The sequence below is a fragment of the Triturus cristatus genome, chromosome 9 (assembly GCF_964204655.1).
Source record: "Triturus cristatus chromosome 9, aTriCri1.1, whole genome shotgun sequence".
Taxonomy (NCBI): Eukaryota; Metazoa; Chordata; class Amphibia; order Caudata; family Salamandridae; genus Triturus; species Triturus cristatus.
In genome coordinates this window covers 740,354,383-740,381,359 of record NC_140592.1, presented here as the reverse complement: position 1 = coordinate 740,381,359, position 26,977 = coordinate 740,354,383, and the positions used below count along the sequence as shown (strand labels likewise).

General features: G+C 43.9%; 1 protein-coding gene across 18 annotated transcripts in view; it reads right to left on the bottom strand.

The window, feature by feature from the left end:
* MARK2 (microtubule affinity regulating kinase 2) overlaps positions 1 to 26,977 on the bottom strand; it is a 662,301-nt gene that overhangs the window by 76,471 nt on the left and 558,853 nt on the right. For 10 of the 18 annotated variants that reach the window (XM_085625992.1, XM_085625995.1, XM_085625999.1 and 7 more), the window contains one exon: positions 11,037 to 11,288. In XM_085625992.1, coding sequence (XP_085482118.1) covers positions 11,037 to 11,288 — 252 coding nt within the window. Of the gene's footprint in view, positions 1 to 9,445; positions 9,473 to 11,036; positions 11,289 to 26,977 lie in introns of all 18 variants that reach the window. The other 8 variants (XM_085625997.1, XM_085625990.1, XM_085625993.1 and 5 more) reach the window with 1 other exon arrangement.

The window sequence follows — 26,977 nt, the reverse complement described above, 5'->3', positions numbered from 1 at the left end:
GGGGAGGGGGCGTCATAGATGGATTAAAAGATGCAAGCATATTAGACATCTTCTGGGCTAAGCTATTAGAAGGGTTGTCCATCTGAATGTTGAAATCACCCAGGATCATAAAGTCTGCATAGCTGATGACCTTTTGTGCAAGCGCCTCAGTGATGGAATGAGTAAAATCTCCAGCATTCCCCAGGGGCTGTAAAGCAAAACTCCAAGAAGGAGCAATGGGCGGGAAATGAAATGCAAAAACCCAGGGATTCTGCACCTAACAATTCTTTTATCTGGACCGTGGAGCTTTTCAGTTTCTTTTTTAGTGCTATGGCTATCCCATCACCCATCCTTCCCTTCTCTAATTGTATACATGGGTAGTTTGGAGGGAGGGCCAACTGCAAGTCTGGGCAATAATCATTAATTAGCCAGGTTTCGGTCATACAGAGAATGTCTAATTGCTCATCATCAATCAGGTTATAAATTTCCAAAACATGTTTAGGGAGGGAGCGTATATTGATTAGAGCTGCTTTTAGTATATTGAGGGTTTCAGGCCACACGCCGTCTCCCCAACTCCCATATTTAGAGGGTGTAGGGAAAGTTTGCAATACCTGCAGTTAAAACGTCCCTCGCATTCCAGTAGTACAGGATTACAACAGTTCCCAATGCGGGTTCTTGCATCATGCAACTCAGCGGAAGTATAAGTGATATTGGTCTTTACCTCAGGTATGCAATCAGCCTTATGGCTGGCGCTGCACTCACTAAAAGTGATGGGCTTTTCTTTTTTACTGAGGAACCAGTAATTGTGGGATCCTAGCAATTTAGGCATCACGTCTTGTGTGCATGCCATGAACATGGACAAAAACAAGACACAAAGGTCGAGGATGGTGTGTCTGAGATGGATGAGGATGTACATTAGGCAGAAGGAAGATCAACAAGGGGGAACGTTGTGTATGTTTAGCAAACAATTTCAACAGCACTAACTATATTTTCAAACAAAATGAATTATAGTAGAGGTAAACATTAGAAGCATGTGTTTACTATGAAACAAAAAAGAGGTTAGGAGAATGTCGGTATACTTCTTGCACCCGTAATCAATGTTACGACTGGAGCAGGGACTTGGGAGAAAACCCAGAATGGACTGATCTAGAAAACAGTGATAGCACTATCCTCAAACCATCAACTTACGTGTCTAATACTTCTATGACAGCCACCTTAAAGGATAAAGGGGAGCGATAAAGGAGATATCAAAGGTTGTGGAGCAGCCCATCTTACCCAGAGTCAAGATAGCCAGACTTCCTACATCAGTTTTAAACACTTCACAGATTTTACCCTGTCACCCCTCTCTGCTGGTCACACCTATTGAATGTAATAAGGTCTGCACAGCAGGAATTCACCAGGACAAATCAAGACTGTAGGGCACATTCCTTTGGACCTTACGAGATACCTCATCCTAAAGTATGCCTGTCTGGGAGGAACTGAATATCCCTGGGACATTAACTTCTGACCGAGCACAGCACTGTATTCTTAGAAGGTGCTTCCACACAGCTAAACCAAAATAAAAGGTATATGTTGGAATTGGACTACTCAATCTTTTCTATACGTATTCCCACCTAGAGAATTCTCTCTTTGCACGAGATGTCTCCAGGACCCGCATTTCAACAAAGAAAAGAAGGTATGTGATTTCTCATTTAAAAAAAGAATGTTACTTGTCATTAATGTATGAGCTTTCTGCATAGTAACACCATACTTGGCTCCTGGGGTGCTGACCAGGGACTCTGAAAACACCTTTACAATTTAAAATTGTAGCACTATGCTGCTACATATAGCTGGGCATTTGATGACAAGCTGCTCTGAACTGTGGTTGTCACACCTCTACAACAATGTAAAAGGAGGAACCCAACCATTGACATTAGGCCCATCCAAGGCCTGTCGAGTGTCGGTTCCGGTGTCAATGGTTGGGTTTTCCCGGGAGGGGGGTGGGGTAAGAAAGGGTGGGGGGATTGGGTTGGTAGGGTTTAGGGAGGGAGGAGGGCAGGAAAATATTAAAACGATTCTCATGGGCTACTTTTTCACCTGGGTGGTAGATAGAGTGAAATGGGTTGGTGATGATGGAGGGTAGGGTGTCGACGGTTACTTGGCTGTCCTGGAATGTTAATGGTTTAAGGGTTAAAGCAAGGAGAGATAGGATCTTAAAATATTTGAGAGATTACCCAGCGAGTATTATGATTCTTCAAGAGTCCCATTTAACTGAGAATGGGAGTAAGAATTTTCTTGGTTCATGCCGGTGGTTAAATTTCGTTTATTTTACCCCACAGACGCTGGTAACAAAAGGCATTGCTCTGTTGGTCAGGAAACGTTTAGATTGTGCAGTTGAAGGTAAGAAGGCAGATACCAAGGGTAGATGGCTAATAGTGAATTTGAAGATAGCTGGCCTTATCTATAATGTTATAGGTTATTATGGCCCAAATCAGGATGATGTGGGCCCGTTGGACGAACTAGCTAAAGAGATGATGGGTCTCAAGGGGTTTATAGTTTTTGCTGGAGATTTTAATACAGTTTTGGACCCTATGCTAGATAGATCTCCGGGCAGTAGATCTCAGGTAAACAGCAAAATGGCATCTAGATTAAGGGGTTTGATGGAACAGTTTGGATTGTGTGATGTCTGGAGGCAGAGGGCTGGTAAGGATGAAGGCTATACCTTCTATAATAAAAAATATCGTCACAAATCCAGAATTGATTACTTTTTAATAGATGTCAGATTAGTGGATAAAGTTAAAGGTATTATGCATGTGGGAGTACATCTATCTGACCATTCAGCGGTTACTTTGGAACTCTCAGTTGGGACTCGTGACACAGACTCAGTATGGCGATTGGATCGCACGATTTTGTATGATCTTGAGGCAGTGCAGTCTTTACAGCAGGAACTTATAGCATTTATTGAGCATAATGTGGGTTCGGCCAGGTTAGATATTGTATGGGAAACGGCAAAGGCTTTCCTCCGTGGTAGATTAGGCGCGTTTGGGGCAAGTAAGAGAAGGGATTACTTTCATGAAGTAAAATGCCTAGAACTTGAAATTAGGAAAGGAGAAGCAGCTATTGTAAATAGGGCGAGACCCCCGGAGGACGAGATAGTTAAAAAATTGGTGGAATTGAAAGAGAAATTAGCTTGTGTAGTTGACAAGCGGGTAAAAGAAAAATGGGAGGCCAGTAAACTGGCACACTTTGAATATGGGGAGGGCACAAGTAAACTATTAGCTTGGAAAGCTAGAAAAGATCGGATAAGGAACACAATTAAGGAAGTGAAGGTAGGGGATACAGGAAACTCTGATAGAAACCAAGGACATTGTCGAGGCTTTCTATGGATACTTCAAGGAGATATATAGGGAGGACTTGGTCCCCGATATGCAACGGGTTGAAGACTGGCTAAAGGTTTTAAAGCCTTTGACCGACGACCTTCAGAATTTTTTGGACCAAGAAATTACACAGGGAGAAATAGAGGAAACTATCAGACAAGTCAAGACAGGCAAGGCTCCAGGCCCAGATGGCCTTCCTGTAGAAGTGTATAAAACTTTTTCTGAATGCCTGTCACCATTATTAGTTAAGGTGTTTAATGGAGTTCTTTTTGGCACCATAGAACTTCCTACATCCTGGAACCAGGCGAATATAATTGTTATCCCAAAACCAGGGAAATCACCTAAAAATATGGAATCGTATAGGCCTATCTCACTTTTAAACAGTGATTATAAATTGTTTGCAAAGATTATGGCAGATAGGCTGGCTAAAGGTATTCCTGGTATTATTCATGAGGACCAAAAGGGATTTATTAAAGGCAGGCATCTAAAGGAATTAACGTTTTCCCCGATAGCCAGTATTGATGTTGCAGTAGATCAGAAATTGCCTCTCGCAGTGGTTGCTCTTGATGCCGCTAAGGCTTTTGATCGTGTAAACTGGTATTTCTTGAAAGCTTTAATCACGCATTTGCAATTAGGAAGGAAATTCAGTCAAGCTTTAATATCACTTTACCAATTCCCCACTTCTCGAGTATTAGTCAACGGAGTCTTGACCAAGCATATAAAGATAATGAGAGGTACCAGGCAGGGATGCCCTTTATCCCCGCTTTTATTCGATCTTTATATCGAACCATTGGCCTGCAAGATTAGACAAGCGGATACTATTTCTCCTTTTCAATTTCACGGTTGGATCAGAAAGATAGGTCTTTACGCAGACGATATAGTCATTTTTTCATCGGACTTGGATCAAACACTGGTTGCGATAGATACTATCACCAAAAGCTTTGGCGAAGTTTCAGGTTATTGTTTGAACACGGACAAAACTGAAATTATGTCTTGGAATTTGGCAACAGAGGGTGTAATTCTCAAAAAACAGATCAGATATTTGGGGGTCCAAATTACTCAAGACATAAAGCAACTCTCTACAATTAATTTTGTTAAAATCAGGAAAGACATCTCTAAGTTAATGAGGGGTTGGAGTCATCTTCCTTTAACTATTTTTGGCCGTGTGAATTTGGGAAAGATGATGGTACTGCCGAAGTTAACTTTTTTATTTGATTCTATCCCTCTTATGGTCGACAAGAATGGGCTGGCAAAGTTGCAGAGTGAGATAGGCTCATTCATCTGGTCATCCAAGGGATCGCGACTATCTTGGAAAAAAATCAGGAGAAAATGTATTAAGGGAGGTCTCGCCGCCCCGGATTTTCAGATTTATTCATGGTCTTTCTTGCTTAAAAACTGCAGAATGCTTTTAGGTACCCCAGGAAATTCGGTTATTGGGCAATTATTCTCGGCTTTGTTGAGAACTGAGAAAATTAAACAGGCGGGCTTTCTTTATAAGTTTGCGGACCCAAAATACTTTAAAAAAGTAAGACTGAAGGTCTTAAGAGACTTAGCAATGATGTGGTATCGAGTTAGGAGGGCCATAAAAATTCCATATTTCAGTGCTGGAGCACCAATATGGGAAACCCCGGGCGCCCCAAATTGGTCGAAAGACGCATTAGCAAAGGCATTAAAATCGGAAGGCCCTCAGAAATGGGGCGAGCTATTTGTAGATGGAAGTCTACTTCCGTGGTCTATTTGCGAGCTAAATTGGGGCGAGAAGTTTTCCAAATTTAAATATCTTCAGATTCAGAGCTGGGCAGATGGGAAAGAACATCTGATTGGGCGTCATAATGACTTGGAAGAAAGACTGGCATCAGCTGTTAATATGAAGAAAGAGGTGGCGTTGTGGTATTGGGAGATTATTGAGATGGAAGATGACCTCTTTCAACTGCCAGAGACCCTGTGGGGAGAGTGCTTGCCGAGGATCGCGACAGAAGAACAATGGCAAGTAACTATGTTGACTCTATATAAGGTGGTTAAGCCTGCTAATTTAAGAAGGAATCAATTATTCACTCTCCATAGGGCCTACTGGACTCCAAAGAGGCTGGCTAAATTTAAAGACGGTGGAATTGTAAGATGTCCTAAATGCAACAGCCTCAATGAGGATGATATCCACATGTTTGTTACTTGCCCGGCTATCAAGACCTTCTGGGATGCTGCAAGTAATCGTCTGTCAGTGGTACTAAAGCGGAGTATTAAGGTAAGCCCTGAAGCGATTATTACAGGAAGACTGGACTTACAAGGTAAGGGCCTGGATGATGCTACGAAGTTGGTTTTTTATGCTATTTTGCTGGCCCGAAGGGAAATTTGTAAACTCTGGGTTTCTCCTGATCCTCCGACTGATCTGTCTTGGATTAGAACTATGAGAGCCATAGGTAAACTGGATTTGGCAGGTCATTATAAAAAGAAGCATGGATTTTGGACTCTATTTTTGAAGCACTATGGGTGATGGCTAGAGATATAAATTATTTAAAAAGTGGGATAAGTTCTTTTGTTAGGATGTAAAATTAAGGTCCTATGATTAAGCTGCTTTGAATCTCTTGGAGAAAATTTGCTTTGGAAGGATTGGCTTGGGCACCAGCATTTTTAGTCCTTTGCCTTCTGGTAAGCAATAATCTTTCTTCATAAATGAGATGAACACACCCTAGGGTGCTACAAAGAATGAAAGGGTGAAGAAGCGGCAGATGAGGATAAAAAAAAATAAAAAAAAATAAAAAAATGTAAAAGGAGGTTTCAAGGAAGAAACAGATTTAAGTTTAAACAGGCTTGGTACTAGGTTTCCCCAATCAGAAATAACATCCAAAACCCATGCTTTATTTGCCAAGAATGTTCACATGTTTTCAAAACTACAAGGGTAACCCATGAATTACTAGGAACCAAGGGTACTTTGCGATGCAGTGAACAAAGGTCCCTAGTCAATAAATGTGCATAAAATGTTTAAAGAAACATGTTAGTTCCCAATATTTATTCCAAAGACAATAAACAAGACTCACAATCTGACCCTTTTGACTCTGTATAAAAAACTTTTTGTTTGGGTGCAGAAGTGTTTCTGTTGAAACAAGTAACCCAGATTTTTTTGTATTTGTAGTGGTCAAATTTTCTTTTTCTTGCCTGTATGTTTCTTGTTGTGTCTAACACTTGCTTTGGTACTACCCTGGCGCGGGTACCCTTACTACTTTGTTTTTATTCTAATTTACATATTCTTGCTTTTTGTCATTGGAATAACTATTGGGAACTTACTTGTTTATTTAATAATGTTATCCTCTTTTACTGACTAGGTACTGTTCACCGCATCTCAAATAATTTTCACATGCTAATCAACAATAAGTTTCCTTTGGAACTGGTCATGAATGTTAGAGAGAGCAGTACAGGGAACATAGTTCTGTGTCAGAAGCTTACATTAGGACGCAGATTAGATATTAGAACCGTTTCAACCAATTTAGAAGAAACCCCTACAACGGTGAAGATGCTTTTAGAAGGTATGGTGACCAGATGAGAAGCAATGAATTTACCAATACAACAAAGACACTGAAAGCAAAGAATCGTTCCTAGAAAGAGAATCTAGATGGCCGGGTGATTGTGCTGCAATTGTCTGTGCTCTACAAACTGGGACTCCTGCACTCAATGAGACAGAAGCCATGTTGTGTTTTCTTCCTGGGTGATCTACAGTACAATGGTGGGAGCAGAGAAGTGACAGAAGAAAAGGTAACCCAAAGAAACAGTTCCACGAATGGAAGAAAGCTGCAACTTCTCGGGATTCTTCATGCTAAGTGGACCTCTTGGGAGCAAAAAGGTGTTTATTCTAAAAAGTGGTCTGTTATGAAATTTCGTAACAACAAATGGCCTCATACCTGGGAATCTTAAAAAAAACAATCTTTGGTTCTCCAAAAACATACTACAGGGAATCAATGAGAACCTCTGAAGCACCAATTAAATTAGCTGCAATGTGACTGCACACAACTGAGTGTGAAGTTTGAGCACATATTTCAACACTGAAGAAAACCCTTCTTTAAATTAACTCTGTAGAGGTGTGTCTTACAAAGCCAACTGTGAGATGGCAAGACAGCTGTTGGTGCAAACCTTACATGGCAAGACATTTTACACATTTATTGTTCAGAATCTATGTTTGGGTTGCAAAAATTTGACGGGTGAAAGAGTTCACTTGTACTGTGAACACCAGATATATTCAATGACTAGTGTCCACTTACAGTAAGTTTAGACAATGCAGTAGAGTCTGTTATAGGAGTTTCAAGATTATTGCAATCTAAAAGATCCTCCTGGTGAAGACAAAGGCAATGTAAAACTGAAATACTTTCTAAACTGGCAGGTGGTCTGACAGAGGAAGTGGTTTGCTTAAGACCAGAACAAAAATTAAGCATTGCCAGGAATGTATTTTTCCTAATGTGATGGCTGGAAATGTTCACGTCATAAGGTCTTTTTAAAAAGCAAGAATCTGTGCACAGAAGTCTACCACTTAAGACACTAGCCCAAGAATGTATTTCCATCAAGCAAAAGAAAGGGATTCAAGTTTGTAATTCCAAAATAACTCCTGTAAAACTCCAATTTTAGGCTATAATATTCACTTAGAATCCCTTTAGACAAATCTTTCTATGAACTGTTGTGACAATACCGCTGGGCTGAACAAGCTTTCAAATTAATCTCATCTTACCTAAAATATATAGGCACCTCCTTTGCTTCAGGTAGACAGTTTGCACAGCACCATTTAACAGCTACTTGAAGATTCTTATCTTCTGCTAGCCTTCATTCCCCTTACTCTTCAACAGCACAACTCAATGATACAGAGGATGTTTTCAGAGCAAATATCAAATGGAGACCACACCTTATTGAAGCCACGTTCCCCTTTCTAATGTGGTGAATGCATCATTAGATCAGTTAGTTATTTATGTACAGGTATTTTTATTTTTTATTTTTTTAACACACAGGAATCCAAGCTTTCAAATAACTCAAGCAACACTCAAAGGCTTTTGTCTATTCCAAATATATTTCTCAACATTCAATTATGCTAGCAACCCAAAAAAGTCAACGGCACCAAGAACCCCAAAAAGTATCAGCAACCCACATGCACATGATATTAGTTGGTGGAATAGTTTTAACAGGGGTATTGTAGAAGTGTAGAGGGGAAGAAAAGCGAGCAAAGATGTGGTTAAAACAACAGCCAAGCTTTTGTAACCATAAGAAAGACGCTGGGTAACCTTGGGGAGAAGTCCACAATTTTAATTGCCTTCATTTGCTTAACAATTCTAGCTCGACCCTAAATTATCACCCCACCTTCTCCAAATGATCATCATTGGGATATTAGGTTTCATTTTATATTTTCCCTGGTGTGCCTCTTCTCTCCAAACGGAGTGTTTCACAGTTCTACAGCCTGTTCTTTTTGAGCCTGAGTTACAGCAGATGCCACAAGATGGACTATGAATAAGTGCCACTCCTTTTTGAAATGAGGGAAAATTCAGCTCATTAGAATATCTAGGGCAGAGATTCCGATGTAGTTTCAGCCAAAAGACTAAAAAGCTCCTCATGAAGATGTTTTTTCACGCTAATTAGCATATTATAGCACCTTAAGCTGTCTTTTACAAGTGAGGCTCATTGCGAGGAACTACCCTTTTGGATCAGTACGTGATCTTTGCTGTCTTTTGGACAATGTGACCCTAACATACACAAAACTACTGCCCCTCAAAGACCATTACTAACCACCCTCCAAATGTAAGTGAACCTACAGAAAGACTGTTGGGGCAAACAGATATGCCTGTCAGTAGTAAGGATATTAGCATTTTTAATTAGAAGCTCCAATCACCACAGTAATTTATTTGTACTAGTGGCAGAACTGTGAGGGAATCCACGTACTGAACCAACAGAGGAGTCTCGCCAAGGGCCTTTTATACTCTCCACTTCATTTAGTTTGTTTTACTCCCAAAGCACAGACAGGCAGACACTCCAATGTACAAGGAAGCTGAGGAAAGTAGGGAAGGCAGAGTCTGCAAAAAGAGACCATTAGTAAAAGACAAAACAATACACAGACAACACAGAAGAGTGGGATGGATGCCTACCTTCTTGGAAACCTGAAAGATAGATTTCTATGAAAAAAAAGAAAAAAAGAAAAAGGGGGAATAAAATGGGTTGGGATAAGTATGGAAAAAATCTATAAGTCTTGAACAAAAAGCAACGTAACACTTAAAGACAGCTAAATGGAGAGATTTCGAAATGGACATCAGGCCAATTACTGAACAAGGCAATGTAAGTGGTGTCTTATTATAGAAGAGGCTAACTCTCACTGGGTGAAAAGAGCGGCTTACTTTACACTAGCAGATCCATGCAGCATGACAGGACTTATTAATTGGCCATGCTCATTGTGCATATTAACTAACACCCAATGGAAGTAGCCCTTGTATCAGGAGACATCACAACCAGACACTGTTATGTGCAACAAGACTGTTCATAAGAGATCTCTCCAGATGCTCCCTTAATGCCAACCAGCATAAGGCGATATCTCAGACATTCATTAGTTTTCACCTTTTACAGGATACGATTTGGTCTTATGAAACATGGTTCACAATCCCTATCAACTTTAAGTGTGAAAGGACAGATCGAATAGAATGAAAGGCAAAAGCTTTTACCGGGACCAAACTAATTGCACACTTGTCACAAATAAATTCAATGTCAGTGTTAGCAGCCAAGTCCACTTAACTGAACACTCAGCTCAGTGGTCCCCATCAAATCATCAAAAAAGAGCCTGTCACTATCCTAACAAGCTCAGTTCCCAGAAAGATAGACAAAACAGAACAAAACAGCATGTGTCAAGCAGTTAGACAGCAGAGATTTATGGTGTGTTATGTGCAGTGGCACACTACAGAGCCACCATTCCAAGGAGGAGGTTTCAAACGCAAGATTCAGTGAGTAACAGGAAAAATTAGTAGAACACTTTACAAAACATATCTTCAATAATCCTTTATATAGCAGAACAGAGCCCAACCTGACATTGTTCTATCTGGGAAAATCACTCTCTTGCAGTGATGCTTAGCCATGTTACGAAGGGCTTGTTCATAAATGGACTAAATGAGATTCCATTCTTAAAACGGAGATTACATGGCTCCTCCTTGAACACAGGAAGATGACATCTGTGCTGAATGTACATACAGGAGAGAAAAACAGTATACCACTGTACTGCTTTTTGCTCCCCTCAAATCTTGCTGTGTTAACACAGCCAATGTTCAATAGATGGTAAACAGGTTCTAGGAGTAAGTCAGTCGCAGGCTGCACAATTGTTAGTATTAGGCAGCAAGCTAAATGGGTGGGGGAAAAGGACTTGGGTGCTAGCCTCAGACCGTAAAAGAACGAAGGGTAACGTTCCTCCTTAGCCTTTAAGTACTATAACACACGGTCACTAGCTAAAACTCCTATGGTACTCTCATGAATGCTCAAGATAAAGAGTTTGTTTCAAGATACTAGTGTAAACTTTCAACGCTGCCAAGGGCAGACAAGTTCTTCTTAGTTTAAAGGTATCATACAGAGCTGAGGTGGTAAACCCAATAGACTGAAGCAGACTGCGCACAAACGCAGACATCTTAACACTTTGACAACCCTTCTGCATGGACTTCACCCAAGGCCACCTATCAGAGTCCAGCTTATTTTCCAGCTTACCTGCGACCAAACTTCGAAGTGAATTTGCTGAAAATGCTGCCTGAGGCTCCCCTGCGACCCTGGCTGTTCCCAGAGGGGGAGGCAGGCGTGACGTTGAACTGTGGGTTTTGCTGGTCCCGCACCTGCCTCTGTTGACCAGCATGAAAAGTGCTACGACTGGAGACGCCACGGGGAAAGTTGGTACGCTCAGGGATGGCGCTGCTGATGTTGTGCGCAGAGGGGGAGGCGATTGGGACCCTCTGAGGGGCAGTGCTGTTGAGAGAGTAGATCATACTATTAAAAACATCCACAAATATTACTTACAAATTACTTAAAGTGCTTGCATTGCATACATTTTGCGTTCTTCCCAAAAGCGCAAATAAAGAAAATTGTACTTCGCCTCTAAGCATCTGTTCATGGCATGCAGAGCTGTTGATTCACATGCTGTGCATACTTCAGCCATCTAGTTTTGGGCTCAGACGTGTACAACTTGTTTTTCTGCAAAGAAGTTCTTTGAGTAACGTAAGCTAGTGACCACCTATTAGTAGTGATGTGCATGGGCATCAGCTCAAAGAAAACGAAAGGAAAGAATATCTGCACCGCCACCGGTGACCGGGGAGGAGGGTGGGTACATGTGAATCTACAGCCATGAACAGATGCTTACAAGGTATGTAACATTTTCTGTTTGTGGCATGTGTGGCTGTAGATACACACGCCGTGCATAGACTGTAAAGCAGTCCTCCCAAAAGCAGTGTCTTAGCCGGAGGATGTTGCAGAAGACTGAAAGAGTACGTATTACAGTCTGGCCAACCTTAACTTCCACAGGAGTATTTAGTAAATGTACGAGAAGTGTACCAAGTAGTTGGTTTACAGATGTCAGCTAGTGTTATGTTACCCAAGAAGGTCATAGATGCTCCTTTCTTTCGAGTGGAATCTGGTCTGAGGGGTATAAGCAAGGATCTTTTACCTTTATTATAACAAGTCTGTACGCACTTAATCAGCCTACGTCCAACGCCTGCCTTGGAAATGACCTGCCTCTTGTGAGGCTTAGAGTACACTCACAAAGAACTGCTGTATTTTACAGAAGGGTTTAGTACTGTCAATAAAATACATTATTACTCTTTTGACAACTAATTGATGCAAGGCACGTTCTGCAACATTCTCTGGGTGCAGAAAGTAAACTTGGAGCTAAACTATTTGGTTAAGGTGAACGCTTGAGACTATCTTAGGGAGGAATTTGGGATTGGTAATGAGAACTACCATATCATGATGGACCTGGAAGGAAGGATCCACCAACGGGGAAGTCATCCCTACAAAAAAAAGCCACTTCCAGGAGAGGAATTGCAGAGGGCTAAAGTGGAGAGGTGCAAAAGGAAGGCACCTGCGTTTAGTGAGAACTATGTCGAGGTTCCATACCGGAACAGGAGGAGTCCTGGGTGGGATAACCCATTTGAGAACTTTCCATGAAAGCCTTAAGGACTGATATTCTGAACAATGAAGTAGGTTGTCTATTCTGTAAGTAGGTGGCTAAGGAAGCCAGGTGTAACCGAACGGAAGTGTAAGCAAGGAATGACCTCTGCAGATGGCGGTAACAGAGAATGTCCTATACAGATGCTGCAAGAGTACCGATATGTTTAAGGAGACATTGTATTAACAGTTTCCATTTGGCTGTGTAGCAGGCGCTGGTAGTGTGCCTACTGGCCTCCTTTAGAACAGACATGTATTTTTTTGGGTACGTTGAGATACCTAAACTTCAAGACTTCAGGAGCCAAATCGCAAGGTTGTGCTGCTAAGGTTTGGGGTGCCTGTGAGTGCTGTGGTTGTGTGCGACAAGTTCCGGCCTGTTGGGGAGCTTCTTGTCGAGAAATAGAGAGAGCTCCAGTAAGGTGGTGTATCAAGAATTGCGTGTCCAGGTTGGTGTTACCAGAACGAGTGTGATGGATGGCAGCATGCGGAAAGAGTGGGAGTGGCAAACAAGGGTAGGCAAATATCCCTCACCAGTTAATTCATAGTGCATTGCCTATGGGCGAGAGGGTGTGCTAGTCTAGCAGCAAAGTTTAGGAATTTTGCATTATAAGTGATGGTGAACAGGTCTATTAGCACAAACCCCCTATGCCAGAAGTATGGGACCTGCGGGTGGACTTCTTGGTGCTTCCTCCTGAGAAGGTCTACCAGATCATTTTCCACCCCAGGATTGTGTTGGATGAGCAGATGTACTCTGAAGTATCGCCCACCGCCAGATGCTCTGGGCTACTTAAGATAGCCACCCTTCCTGAGGTGAGATGCAATTAAGGCCAGACATTTGATAAACATCCTGGGGGCAGTGGTAACCTCGAACTGAAGCACTTTGGACTGGTAATGTTGTCCACTCACCACAAACTACAGTTATCTTCCATGGTCTGGGAGGATGGGCATGTGGAAGTAGGCATCCTTCGGATCTAAGGGTGTTCATGAAGTAGCCATGCTGCAGTAGTGGTATCGAGGATGGGTTTAGGAGACGTCCCTTTCGGGAATAAGGAAGTATAGTGAATACACTCACATTTCGAGGAGTTGTGGTAAAACAGACTAGGACTCCCTTGGTGAAGAGAACCTGTATCTCCTCCGGGAGAAGATGCATACGGTCTGCAGACACTTTGTGCTGGCAACTGAGCCCTTTCCTCTGCCCTTGCCATTGTTACCCCTGTAGTAGCCCCGTGAAGTTGACTGTTGAGTGGACATGGGGAAGGTGGAAGAGGTTTCTGGTGGTGGGGCTTTGGCTGTGCTGCGGCATTGAGAGTCACAAAAGGAGCCACAGGAAAATGGGGGCTGGAGGGCGCCCAAAGCTTTAGCCATGTCTGTATCCTCCTTACTCTTTAACCGAGTGCGAGGAACCCTGTGGTGAGTGTTGTGGAGAGTCCAAAAGCAGCAAAGGAGAGATAGGTGAAGGAGGGGAGGAGTAGGTGGAGAAGGGCGAGCAGGAATCAGTGGAGAGGTGGTGCTGTTGTGTTTCCTATGCTTTTAGGCATATGTTCCAAAGTAGAGTTGAGGGCTTTCTCAAAATTCAATTTCCTCTTTTGAAGAACTCTCTCATTTGACACATGCAGAGGCTTTGCCAGAATCAAACCAGTGCGCAGCTGGATATGGATCAGACACTGCGTGGCGTCCAGATCTTACATCCGCTGGAGATTTGTTGGTCGAAATCCTCGGAAGCGCAGATGATGCAGCAGTAGAAGGCGGTCTGCATGGAATCGAAGAGAGATGTCCAGACGGTGCAGAGCTCTATCTCTGCTGCGAGTCTGAACGTTTCAAGTTTGGATGCTTCAGATTCAGTGCCAAAGGACTTTGACGCACAGTGTAGAACAAGTGTCGGGTCTGGCACGGAATGACTGTCAGCAATGGCTGGAAGGCAGTGGTGCACTGGAGGCCTCAGAAATTGCACTGGAACTTGAAGCGTGTGCCTCTCTTTAGTGAGTAGGAGGGGAAAGAATAGTACTCACTGTGGTCTTCAGTAGGCATTGGGCCAGTGGAGGCTCGTCTGCTTCAACATCGGTGTCAGAAACCAGTGAGAAGGCAGCCTCAACTTCAGCGCCTGGGACATCCAGTTGATCTATAGTTTCCTCCTCCTCTTGCTCCCTGTAAAGCTTCAGAGTATCTTCTAACTCTTGTCCGTGCACCAAGAAGCCCGAAGTGATTCGCCAAGCTAGTCAGTTCAAAGGGTCGTTTTGTTGCAGATCGCAACACGCTAAACAGGAGTCCTTGCGATGGTCGGTGGACAAACACAGACTTCGTGGAGGTCTGACCACAGATACTTGTCTTGGCAAGTAAGGCCGAAACGGAGTCCCCTTCATTACAGGGACACTCTCAACGCAAGTGATGGTATTCCGAGAGGTCTTTGGTCAAAACGGAGCACAGCAGTACATGACGGTGGAGACTGATGTTTGAGAGTCATGGTTTCTACCGATGAGGATTGGATCCACTGGCTGGGCGAGAACACTGCATGGCGTTGAACTGGTGCGCAGACAAGTCTGAAACCAATAACAGTAAAAAACAATCTAAAAATGGTGCCAATGCCCATGTGCATTAGCTCTAACAGGTGGAGTCACTTGGTCCCACGACTCAGAAAGACTTCCTTAGAAGAAAACCAAGTTGTACACGCCCGAGCACAACACTAGATGGCAGGAGTATGCAAAGCAGTTATCTATAGCCACACATGCCACAAACCAATTGTTACTCCTATCCAAATTAATATATCTTACAAACCCCCAGAGAATTGAAGGATGAGCGAACCACTCGGAAAAAAAACTGTTACTGGGAAGCTATATCTACAGCAAGTCCAAGTCTGAGAATAGAATGCACTGTCAAATTATTTTTCTCCTCTTCAATAGTCCATTTGGATTAAAAAAGCTTTTGAAACTCTCCTTTCTGGCATGACTAATATACAGCCAGGTCAAACTACCTCCATGTTGGGTGCACGCCTTCTGTCAAGAAAGGTTAGCTAAAACAGCAGGGGTTTGATAGCGTGGAGAGGGAGTGGACAGTGTCAAATAAATGTCAAATGTGGAAATAAAACTATCATATAAAACGAATATGTTAACCTATAAGCATCCGTTTATGGCATGTAGTACTGTAGAGTCACATGCTCTACATACTCCTCCCATCTAGCACTGGGCTCAGATGTTGGAATCTTATTTTATATTTGAAGAAGCCATTTGCGTCATGCGGCATAGTGACTCCTCCTATGACTGGTAATGCATATGAAGTGAAACAAAGAAGGCTTGGGTCCTATCACTATCTGGCCTGGACCACTATAATTTGGGAAACAGGAAAATGACCAGATAGGTTGTTGAGCAATTATTTAGCAACACCTAGCCAATAAACCCTAAGTATGCATAGTTTATTTTACATTATTTTTCAATTTCAAAATATTATGCATAGGAACACTTCGTTATGTCCTTAAAAGAGACACAGATGTAACACATTTATCACCAAAAATACATATAAATCAAAATACAAAATACTCAATAAACACATATACAAAACATGAACACCATGTGAAATGTCACTTGCCTCCAAAAATCTTTAGAGGACACCAGTCCTTGTGTAACAGATGACGGAACAGGCGGACATATCCTAATTCAAAAGGTCCTGCCGGTTTACTGGGCTGAAGACTACTCTATGTAAAAGGGGTTGTTAAACCATAGGGGGATACATTTCTTTTATAGCTCCCTGGAGTGCCCCACAAATGTTCTGGCTTCAGCTCAGAGTAATGCATATGGGCATCGGCTCAGTGTTTAGGTTGTTTTCCACACATCAGGTGAGGATGAAGATGGAGCATAGGATAGTAAATGTCAGTAACCATGTAAAAGGAAGAAAGAGAAAAGAAAAGACTACTGCAACAACCACAGGCATCGGGGAGGTGGGTGTGCACATGTGAATCTACAGCACTACACGCAAACATATTTACAGGGTACATAACATTCCGTTCACGGCATGTGTGGCTGTAGACATGCTCTGCATAGACTGCAAAGCAGTAACCCCCCCCCCAAGCGGTGGCTAGCCGGAGAATGTTGCAGAGGACTAAAAAAAAGAGTTTGTACAACAGCTTGGTCAACATTTGATTGTTGACACACTAAGACATCCACACGGTGGTGTATGGCGAGTGTGGAGTAGACCATGCAAGCTGCCTTACATATATCAACTATTAGAATATTGCCAAGGGAAGCCATAATGGCCTCCTTGCAAGTGCAGTGTGGTCCGAGTAGAACGAGCAACTGTTTTTTAGCTTAAAGCAAGTTTGGATACACTTGACAATCCATCTGCGCAGAGCGTGTCCAATGTGTGGTTTGGTGAAAGCATCAAAGAGTTGCTGAGTTTTATAGAAGGGCTTGGTCTTGTCAATGTACTACACGAGGGCACACTTGACATCCAGAGAATGAGGGCCCTCTCTGCCAGTGTTTGGTTGTGGAAAGAAAAACTGTGAGCTCAATGGTTTGATTGAGAGGAACAGGGATACCACTTTTGGGAGGAACTTTGGCTTGGTCCTTAGGTCCATTCTGTCATTATGAACCTGGAAGAAGGGTTCTTCCAAGGTACGAGCCTGCAGTTCACTTACACTCAAAGTCGTGATAGCAACTTGAAAGGCAATCTTTGAGGCCAGGAACTGTAATGGGGATGAGTGTAGGGGTTCAAAAGGAGGGTTCATAAGCTTAAATATAATAGTGAGGTTCCAGACAGGGGTGGAAGGTACCCTGGGTGGGAAAACTCATTTGAGCACCTCCATGAAAGCTTTAATGATGGGGAATCTAAATAACGAAGACTGCTCCCTGTTTGTGCTGTGACTGCAGCTAGATGGAAGAGTAAGCCAAACCTGATTTTTGAAGACGAAGAAGATAGCAAACTATGTCCTGACTGCTGGTTTCAGAGAGTCAATCTACTTTGGAAGAAAAAAGTGGAAAAATGTCTTCCATTTGGCAGCATAACTGCCCGCGTAGTGGGACTACGTATCTCTTTAAGTATAGACCTACACTCTGCAGGCAGATAAAAGTAACCAAACTCTAGATCACTAGATTGAGTTGCCTGTGATTCAGATATCTGATTGAGTCTTTGTTCTGCGTGAGAAGGTTTGGCCCGTTGGGTTGCTTCTTGTGGGGAACTACTGAGAAGTCTAGAATGGTCATGAACAAGGGTTGTCTGGCCCACATGGGAACCTCTAGGATGAAAGTTTGGGGTGTTCGCTGAAGCTTCTGAACCAAGAATGGAAGGAGTTCATCCATGGTGCATTGTCAATGGACTGTGGCTTTGGAAACCTGGAGGAGAAGCTTTGGTATTTAGCGTTCTGAGCGGTGGCAAAGCTGCAGATGTTGGGAGCCTCCGACGAGCAAAGTAGCAGAGCAGGATTCGTGGGTGGAGTTCCCACTAATGCGGCATCCTGCTGAGCAGGTCTGCAAAAGTTGTTGTCCAGTCCCCGTCGGTGCTTTGCTAGGAGATGTATTTTGTGGTGAAGTGCCTAATGCCAAATACTCTGCACTAGTGTTGAGAGCTGTGGAGTGTGTGCCCCCTTGATTTTGATGGAAATACATGGCTGTCATGTGCCCGTTTTAATAAGGACTACCTTGTATTGAACCGGGCAGAAAGTGGCTTTCAGAGGTAGCCGGATGGCCAGCAGCTATAATTGATGCGGAAGCAGTGTTGACAGAGCGTCCACATAACATGGGAGGTCATATGCTGCAGATGAGTCACCCTCCCTTCCCCCACCTCAGAGAGGGAGCTGTTATTAGTGACTGCCATCTGCAAAAATGACTCTAGAAAGGGTTGCTGCTGTTACATCAATGCAGAAAGCGATGGGTGCTGGCCCGTATCCACATTTGATCTTCCAACTGACCCTCCACTCCAGACTATTGTGCTGCTAAGCACTCTTGTAAAGGACACATATGCAATCTTCCAATGGGGGTGGTGTGGGGAACGGGGTCTGTGGCTATGCAAGAGGCCATTATGATAAGTTGAATTACTGTTCTGATCGGGTGGCAATGCGGCTGAAAAAGAGGCAACAGTTGGAAAGCTTGGATGCATGCTTGGCTGGGGTAAGCGTTCCCAGTGACTGTATGGAGACCTGCGCCCAGGAAGGGCTGGATCTGGAGTCGTTGAAGGTGTGTTTATATCGCCTCAATAATGTGGAAGGTTTATGGTGGTCCAAGTGTGGAAAATACACTGTTGCCTTCTTGCATTCTTGATCAGCCAATCATCCAAGTAAGGAAACACGTGGATCCCAACTCTTATGAGATAAATGGCCCCACAGAGAGACATTTTATAAACATCCTGAGGGTTATTGTAACCCCGAAGGGAAGCACTTTAAACTGATAATGCTAACCACTTATGAACCTCAAGCACCTGAAGTGAACAGGATGAATGGGTATTTAGAAGTATGCATCCTTCACATCAAGAGCAGTCATGAACTCACCTTGCAATAGAGGGATGACATCTTGTTAGTGACCATATTAAAATGTTCAGACAGGATGTACTCACTGAGTACAAGCCTTAGGGTTCTGTTTTCTTTGGGTATAAGGAAGTAGAGGAAGTGCATTCCCTTGCCACGCTGGTGGGCAGCAAAGTTGCTACTGCTCCTTTGAACCTCTTCTTGAAGGAGGTGCTCATGTTTGGCAGAGAGGGTGTGTCTGCTGGTGAGATGTTTGGTGAGGATGCAGTGAGCTCTAGATAGTAACTGTGTTGCATAATGCAGAGGACCCATTGGATGGAGGGGATTCCTTTTAATTGTGGGAGAAAACTCTTCAATCGAGACAGGTGTAGTGTGATAGGGGAAAGAGTCACAGCTCTATGGAGGCAGCTCCCTTAGCTGCAACCTCTTTGTCCCAACCTCTATTCTTGGTACCTCTGTAACCATCTGTAGAGTAACCCATTGTAGCCTGCTGTTGGTAGGTGGTGGGCAAGTCTGGGGAAGTGGTTTTCTTAATCAAGAGTGCAGCGGATGGTGGTGCTGCTCTCTGTGACCAGCTCCAGTCCATACTGCCTGTATTGATGTGGGAGGTGCTGAAGGAGTTCCTCCTTTTTTATGCCAATGGACTGTCATAGCATGAGAACAAGCCTCTTGCCTGCTGCGTCAATCTTTTTGCTCCTTTTTTCTGGAGGCGGGTATCACTAGTTTCTTGGGCATTGTCATTTTCCTGCGCCATTTGGGCCACCAAGGAGTCCATCAGAACCAGACCACGGATGTAGGGAGCGTCACTAGGTGAGGGTTTGTATTTCTTGTACACCCTGGGTGTGATTACCTTAACTTTGACGGGCTCCTTAAAGGTGTCCGGTGCACTTTTGAGCATACCTGTAAGCATTGGCGAAACTGCAGGGTGCGCTATGTGGTGGACATTGGCTTGACCACAAAGTCATTGTCTTCTTGAACAGTGTGGATACCTACTTAAGGAAAAGGAGCAGCAAGCACTATGAATGACCTCATAGTAAAGGTCATGTAATCTGGAGGGGAGTGATCGGTGTCCCCTGGAGTATTGTAGTCATCCCACGGGGCAAGACAATCCCTGTCACTGAAGCCCTGTGCGCACAAACACCAGGAGAAACCTGGGTGTCAAAAGTATTTTCTGTACCAACAGGACACAATAGGCTGAAGAAGTCCAATGACAGACACCAAGAGGCAAGGACTTTAGAGCAGGGTCAGTAAACACATCCGAACCAGATGGCGGAAAAAAACAATTTAACAATGGAGGCGATGCTCATGTGCAATAATAGCCATAGGAGGAGTCGCTATACCTCGCAACTTGAAAAACAAGCTAACATTCAAGCTTAACACTAAATTGAAGGGGTATGCAGAGCATGTGTATCTACAGCCACACGTCACAAACCTGTAGTTACAGGCAAGTAACTTGCCCTTCGCATCCATGTGATTATCCAACATGTTTGTAGCAGGTGTATAGGATATTAACCAGCTGAAAGGACAGGAGAGTTTCTAGTGCATAACTTAGCCGGAAACGTCAGTGGTAAATGCCGCTTCAGGGTGCACAACAACTTAAGTCCCAAAAACACTTAAGTAACACTATTAACGGAAATGATGTGTATATCCCCCGACGAAGAATGGCTTAACGCTCAGAACGTATTGGAGACTGAGATAATTGTATAGATTTACCTTGAAATAAAGGATTGAGCAACGAGCGAACAATCAAGTAAAGTGTTCACAAGTTCCTGATTAAAACAGGAAACTCAGGACCTGGGACTTAAAATGTGAAGTACCCAGGAAAAACATTCTCCCCAGATAGAACTTGCTTTTAGAGAGCTATGCACCGCCTGTAGCAGGTGGCAAACCTGAATTAGGAAAACTAATGGCATAGGTACTCTTGGATAGTTATCTTAATGAAACATGAAAACTGTTAAAAAGGTTATCAGGTGCAGTGAACAAGTGACTGCTTTCGCAGCATGAAGGATGGGCCCCAAAAGAATAACATTACCATTGTTGATGCTACAATAGAAACAAACAGCTCAAGCACTTCACAGTGGAAATGCTGAATTACCAGGAGAGAACATCTTACTCATACAGAGAACAAGGGGAGAATGCAGTGGCAGAGGGCTGGACTTGTGTGGATTTCATCCTCAGAGCTCTCTTTTGCAGAAGGACCACTGACGCAGGAGGAAACTATGGATCCATGACTTGCTCTGATACACAAAGTTCAGTATTTTTTTTAAAGCCACCTCGAAAAAATGCTTAGGCTGGGAGGGATTAAAAGTTGAAGGTGACACTGCTAAAAAAGGTACCAAGAATTAAGATTCACAGGCAAATTGCTTAGACTAGCTCAGGTCACAAATTGAGGAAGTAATGTCTTACCTAGATCTAAGAATCCCCACAACTCACAGTGCATATTGGCACACCTCCAAAGCGACACCACATTCTATTGTGAAAATAGCAGGCAAAGACTAGTAATGAACACAAAAAACGTCAGCTCCAGTACCCATTTCAAAATGGCAACAGTTTTCTTTAGTTGTTAACTTAACAGATGTAGGTTGGCTATATTTAAATCAAGCTGTTAGCTTGCATACACCGTGGCAATCATACAATAGCCAAGAAAAGAGACACCAGCTGCAATCAATTACCACCATCGGAAATAATGTAAAATTAGAGCAATACTGCTTGGTAAATGGGCTATAGGTGCCTATGCTACAGTTCTAAAGTCAAGGAACATTAAGTAAAGGCAGTGGTGGATGCCTTTGGGCATGTACAATGTGCTCTTCCAGTGCAGCAGACCAGTTCAACAGAATTCTCCCAACATTCTCTTTTTCTGAATACATCTTTCTAACCTCCGAGGCGGTGTGTCAGATTGGCAAGCCGGACATTGATAGGTTATTTCTCCTATTCATTCAGTACTCATTTTCAGAACCCTTATCTTAGCTCTTTGCTGATCTATATGTTGATCTTCCTTAGGCAGCTTTGCAGACAACGGCTTCTGTTAGACAACACTCCCACTGATGTTTTTCACATTTAATGTAGTGGCGAACAACATGCATATTTGTAAATGGCTAAAAATACAAGGCCAGAGTGAGTCTCTGAAATGCTCATCATGAATAGAGAAAAGACACCAAACCACTTCAACCAACAAGTGTTCATGGTGGATAACATGTCATAGAAGAGTTAGAAGTACAATGCCAACTAATGCCACAATTTGGAAAAAAGTCCAAAAAGTAGTCATGTAGTTTAGTTCCTATATCCCCGATAGGCTCTGTGCACTGGAATAATATACACTATAGTTTTGACATAGGACTGAGGTCAGTATGTCTCTATCGAGAACATTAAACTTAATTACTTGTGTGTGCCAGCTAACTCAGAGGTCACTAGAAAAGGGATTAGTTTCTGATAACCGCATAAACATGACAACTTTGTTTCCCTTAGAGTCGGAACAATCTCAGAACCGTGGAAACAATAGTTAACAGTTTCACTCAGTCAATCGTGCATGCTTCGTTTGTACAGAGTTGCACAGAAATAGAGAGACGGGCGTTTCAATAAGGAATATGCTACTTACCAGTATGCATCTGTTCTTGGCATGTAGAGCTGAAGATCTACACACTTTAGCATAGATCGCCATCTGGTGTTGGGCCCGGATGTTTGCAGTTGTTTTTCCTCTTAGAAAGTCTTTGGAAGTCACGTGGTCGGTGACTCCTCCCTTGGATCGTATTGCGCATGGGCTTCGGCTCCATCCTCAGATTGTTTTTCGCCAACAGGGAAAGATGGAGCGTAGTAATAACAGTGAAGAAACCCATGTGTGTTGTATCTAAATAAGATAGACTGGAACAGATACAGGTAGCCGGGGAGGCGGGTGGGCGTGTGTAGATCTGCAGCTCTACATGCCAAGAACAGATGCATACTGGTAAGTAGCATATTCCGTTCGAGGCATATGAGCTCCAGATTACACACTTTTGCATAGACTATATAGCAGTTCCCAACCTTAGCGGCGACCAACGGTATCTGTTGCAGTGGTTTGAAATAGTGTTTTTAGTACAGCCTGGCCCACACTAGCTTGTTGCTTGGTTTGCACATCTACACAGTAATGTTTTGTGAAAGTGTGCGGTGTTGACCATGTAGCTGCTTTGCACATGTCATCTAATGGGATGTTCCCTAGAAAAGCCATAGAAGCCCCCATCTTTCGTGTAGAGTGGGCTTTAGGGGGAACAGATAGCGTTCGTTTTGCTTTGTGGTAGCAAATCTGTATGCATTTTACAATCCACCTAGCTATCCCTGATTTTGAGAAGGGGTTGCCTTTATGTGGTGGAGAGAAAGAGACAAATAGTTGTTTGGTCTTTCTGAAAGGTTGTGTTCTTTGGATATAGTAATGTAAGGCTCGTTTGACATCTAGCGTGTGTAGAGCCCTTTCTGCAACAGTTTGGGGTTGCGAGAAAAATACCGGTAATTCTACCGATTGGTTTAGATGAAAAGGGGAAATGACTTTAGGTAGGAATTTTGGGTTGGTACGGAGAACAACCTTGTTCTGGTGCATTTGGAGAAAAGGTTCTTGTATGGTAAGTGCTTGTATCTCACTGACCCTTCTAAGGGAAGTGATGGCTACAAGAAAAGCTGTTTTCCATGTGAGAAATTGCAGTTCGCATTTATGCAAAGGTTCGAAGGGCGGTCCCATTAGCCTTGTGAGAACTATATTTAAGTTCCACACAGGTGAGGGTGGTACTCTGGTGGGAATTATTCGGTTTATGCCTTCCATGAAGGCTTTAATGGCAGGCACTCTGAAAAGAGATAGGTGCTGCCTGTTTTGTAGGTAAGCGGCAATTGCTGCGAGGTGTAGCCGAATGGATGTATATGCTAGGTTACACCTTTGTAGATGGAGTAAGTAGCATATGATGTGTTGTATAGACACGTCTAGAGGATTGATTGTGTTATGGCAATAAATAGCAAATCTTTTCCACTTGGCAGCGTAGCAGGCTCTAGTGGTAGGGCGTCTAGCTTCTCTGATGACGTTCATACAGTCAGGGGGAAGGTTAAGGTATCCGAATTCTAGGATTTCAGGAGCCAGATCGCAAGGTTGAGCTGAGCTGGGTCCGGGTGCCTGATCTCTCCATGGTTCTGGGTTAGGAGGCATGGTGAGAGGTGTAGCTTTTGGTGTGGTACTACCGAGAGTTCCAGCAGTGTGGTGTACCACGGTGGTCTGGCCCATGTTGGAGCTACTAGGATCAGTGTGAGGGAATGCTGTTGTAGCTTTCGCACCACTAATGGAATTAGTGGGAGAGGTGGAAAGGCGTACGCAAATTTGTCTGACCAGTTCATCCATATCGCATTGCCTTTGGACAATGGGTGTGGGTATCTGGCGGCGAAGCGTGGGCATTTTTTGTTTTCGTGGGTGGCGAAGAGGTCTATTTGTGGATGCCCTCACATTTGAAAGAACGGTTGAAGAACTTGCGGGTAAAGTTCCCACTCGTGGATCTGCTGCGTCTGTCTGCTGAGCAGATCTGCCATGGTGTTTTGGACTCCTGGTACATGCTGAGCCAGGAGAAAGATTTTGTGTGGAATTGCCCATCTCCATATGCTCTGTGCTAGGTGAGAGAGCTGTGGAGAGTGTGTGCCGCCTTGTTTTTGGATGTAGTACATGGCCGTCATGTTGTCTGTGCGAATGAGGACTGCCTTGCCTAAAATCTGTGTTTGAAAGGATTTTAGGGCTAGAAAGATTGCCAGTAACTCCAGATGGTTGATATGGAGTAACTTTTGTTGCGGAGTCCATGTGCCCTGCACTGTGAGGTGTAATAGATGAGTTCCCCAGCCGGAGAGCGATGCGTCTGTTAGGATTATTTGTGGAACCGGGTCCAGGAACGGTCGACCTCTGGAAAGATTTGTGGTGTTCCACCACTGCAGAGAGCGATTGGTGCGACCGTCTACCAACACCAGATCTGTCAGTTGCCCCTGGGCCTGGTTCCATTGGCGCGCTAAGCACTCCTGGAGTGGACGCATCTGGAGTCTTGCGTGAGGCACTATGAAAATGCAAGAGGCCATCATCCCTATCAGTTGCATAAACACTCTTGCTGGAAGGGAGTGTTGAGGTATGAATTTTTGACGCAAAGCCTGAATGCTTGCAATTGGGGTAGGCTATGGCTTTTGAGGTGTCTATGGTGGCACCGAGGTATTGCTTTATGTGGGATGGTGTTAGCTGGGACTTTTGGTGGTTCACCGTGAAGCCTAGCTGGTGAAGTAGTTGGATTGTAGTGGCGGTGTGGTGTACACATTGGTTGTAGGACATGGCTTTTATCAGCCAGTCGTCCAAATATGGGAAGACGTGAATGTGCTGTCTTCTGAGGTGTGCCGCCACTACCGCTAGGCACTTGGTGAATACCCTTGGTGCTGTTGTGACCCCGAATGGGAGCACCTTGAACTGGTAGTGTTGCCCATCCACTACAAATCTGAGGTACTTTCTGTGAGCATGTGTACTGGAATGTGAACGTATGCGTCTTTCAAGTCCAGTGTGGTGAGGAAGTCGTTCTGGGAGAGGAGCGGAAGCAGCTGCTGAAGCGTTACCATGTGAAAATGGTCTGAATGTATGTATGTGTTTAGGGGCCGGAGATCTAGAATAGGCCGTAGAGTCTCGTTCCTTTTTGATATTAGAAAATATAGGGAGTAGACCCCTAAATTTTGCTGAGTGGCGGGAACTTGTTCTATTGCCTGTTTTTGTAGGAGGGAGATTACCTCCTGTTTAAGTAATGTGGAATGTTCTTGTGACATTGGGCGTTGCCTGGGTGGAATGTTTGGGGGGGTAGATGTCAATTCTAGGCAGTACCCTGAGCGAATAATTTGGGGCACCCATTTGTCTGAGGTGATGGTCTCCCAGACCTGAAGGAAATTTTGTAGTCTGCCCCCGACCGGAGTGGGATGGTCTGGAGGGAGCGGGGGGGGAAGTCATTGGGTAGGCGGTGTGGCAGAGCGGGCGGTATTTTTTTTGCCTCTCCCTTTATTGTTATTGCCCCTATAGCCGCCTTTGATAACCCCTTGTGAAGGTGGACTGAGTGGGGGATTTGTAGGAAGTGGACGCGCTATCTGAGGAGTAGCCTCTAGCCGTACTCCGAAAGGAAGAGCGGCGAAAGGAGCGCCTAGGAGGGTGTGACTGCAGGGCTCCCATAGATTTCGCCGTATCAGTGTCCTTCATTTTCTCGAGGGCCTCATCTACCTTTGGGCCGAATAGGTGTTCTGGTCAAAGGGATGATTTACGATGGAGGCCTGTACCTCAGGTTTGAAACCTGATATTCTCAGCCAAGCATGGCGACGGAGGAGGACGCTAGTGTTAATGGCCCTGGAGTCTGTCTGCTGCATCTAAGGCACAGCGTATGGAGGTGTTAGTTATTGTCTTACCCTCTTGAATTAATTCATTGGCCCTATTTTTGTATCTTTCTGGGAGGTGGTGCATTATGGTTTCTAATTCATCATAATGCGCCCTATCGTATCTGGCCAATAGCGCTTGGGTGTTGGCGATACGCCATATATTGGCTGCCTGTGACGCAATACGCTTTCCTGACGCGTCCAGTAGCTTTGACTCTTTGTCAGGTGGTAGTGCTTCGCCTGACGCCTGGGAGTTTGACCTCTTCCGTGCAGTGGAAACCACTAGGGAATCTAGTGGCGCTGGCCCTTTGATATAGGCAGGATCTGTGGGGGCAGCTTTGTACTTTTTTTCTATGCGTGGGTTAATGACCCTAGCCCTGACTGGGTCCTTAAAAACCTCTGGCGCATGTTTTACCACCCCCTTAAGCATAGGTAGTATGGAGGTAGACCTATGTGCGGTATCAAAGGTGTCGAGGAGGAAATCCTCCTCTAATGGGCCAGTGTGTAACTCTACCCCGTGGTAATGTGCCGCCCTCTGAAGTAGGTGGTGGAAACCTAATGAGTCTTCCGGTGGAGATGGCCTGGAAGGGTAAAGGTCATCTTGTGGGACGTCTGGAATATCTGGATTATTGTAGTTGTCCCATGGGTCTGGGGATCCTGTAGGGGTGGG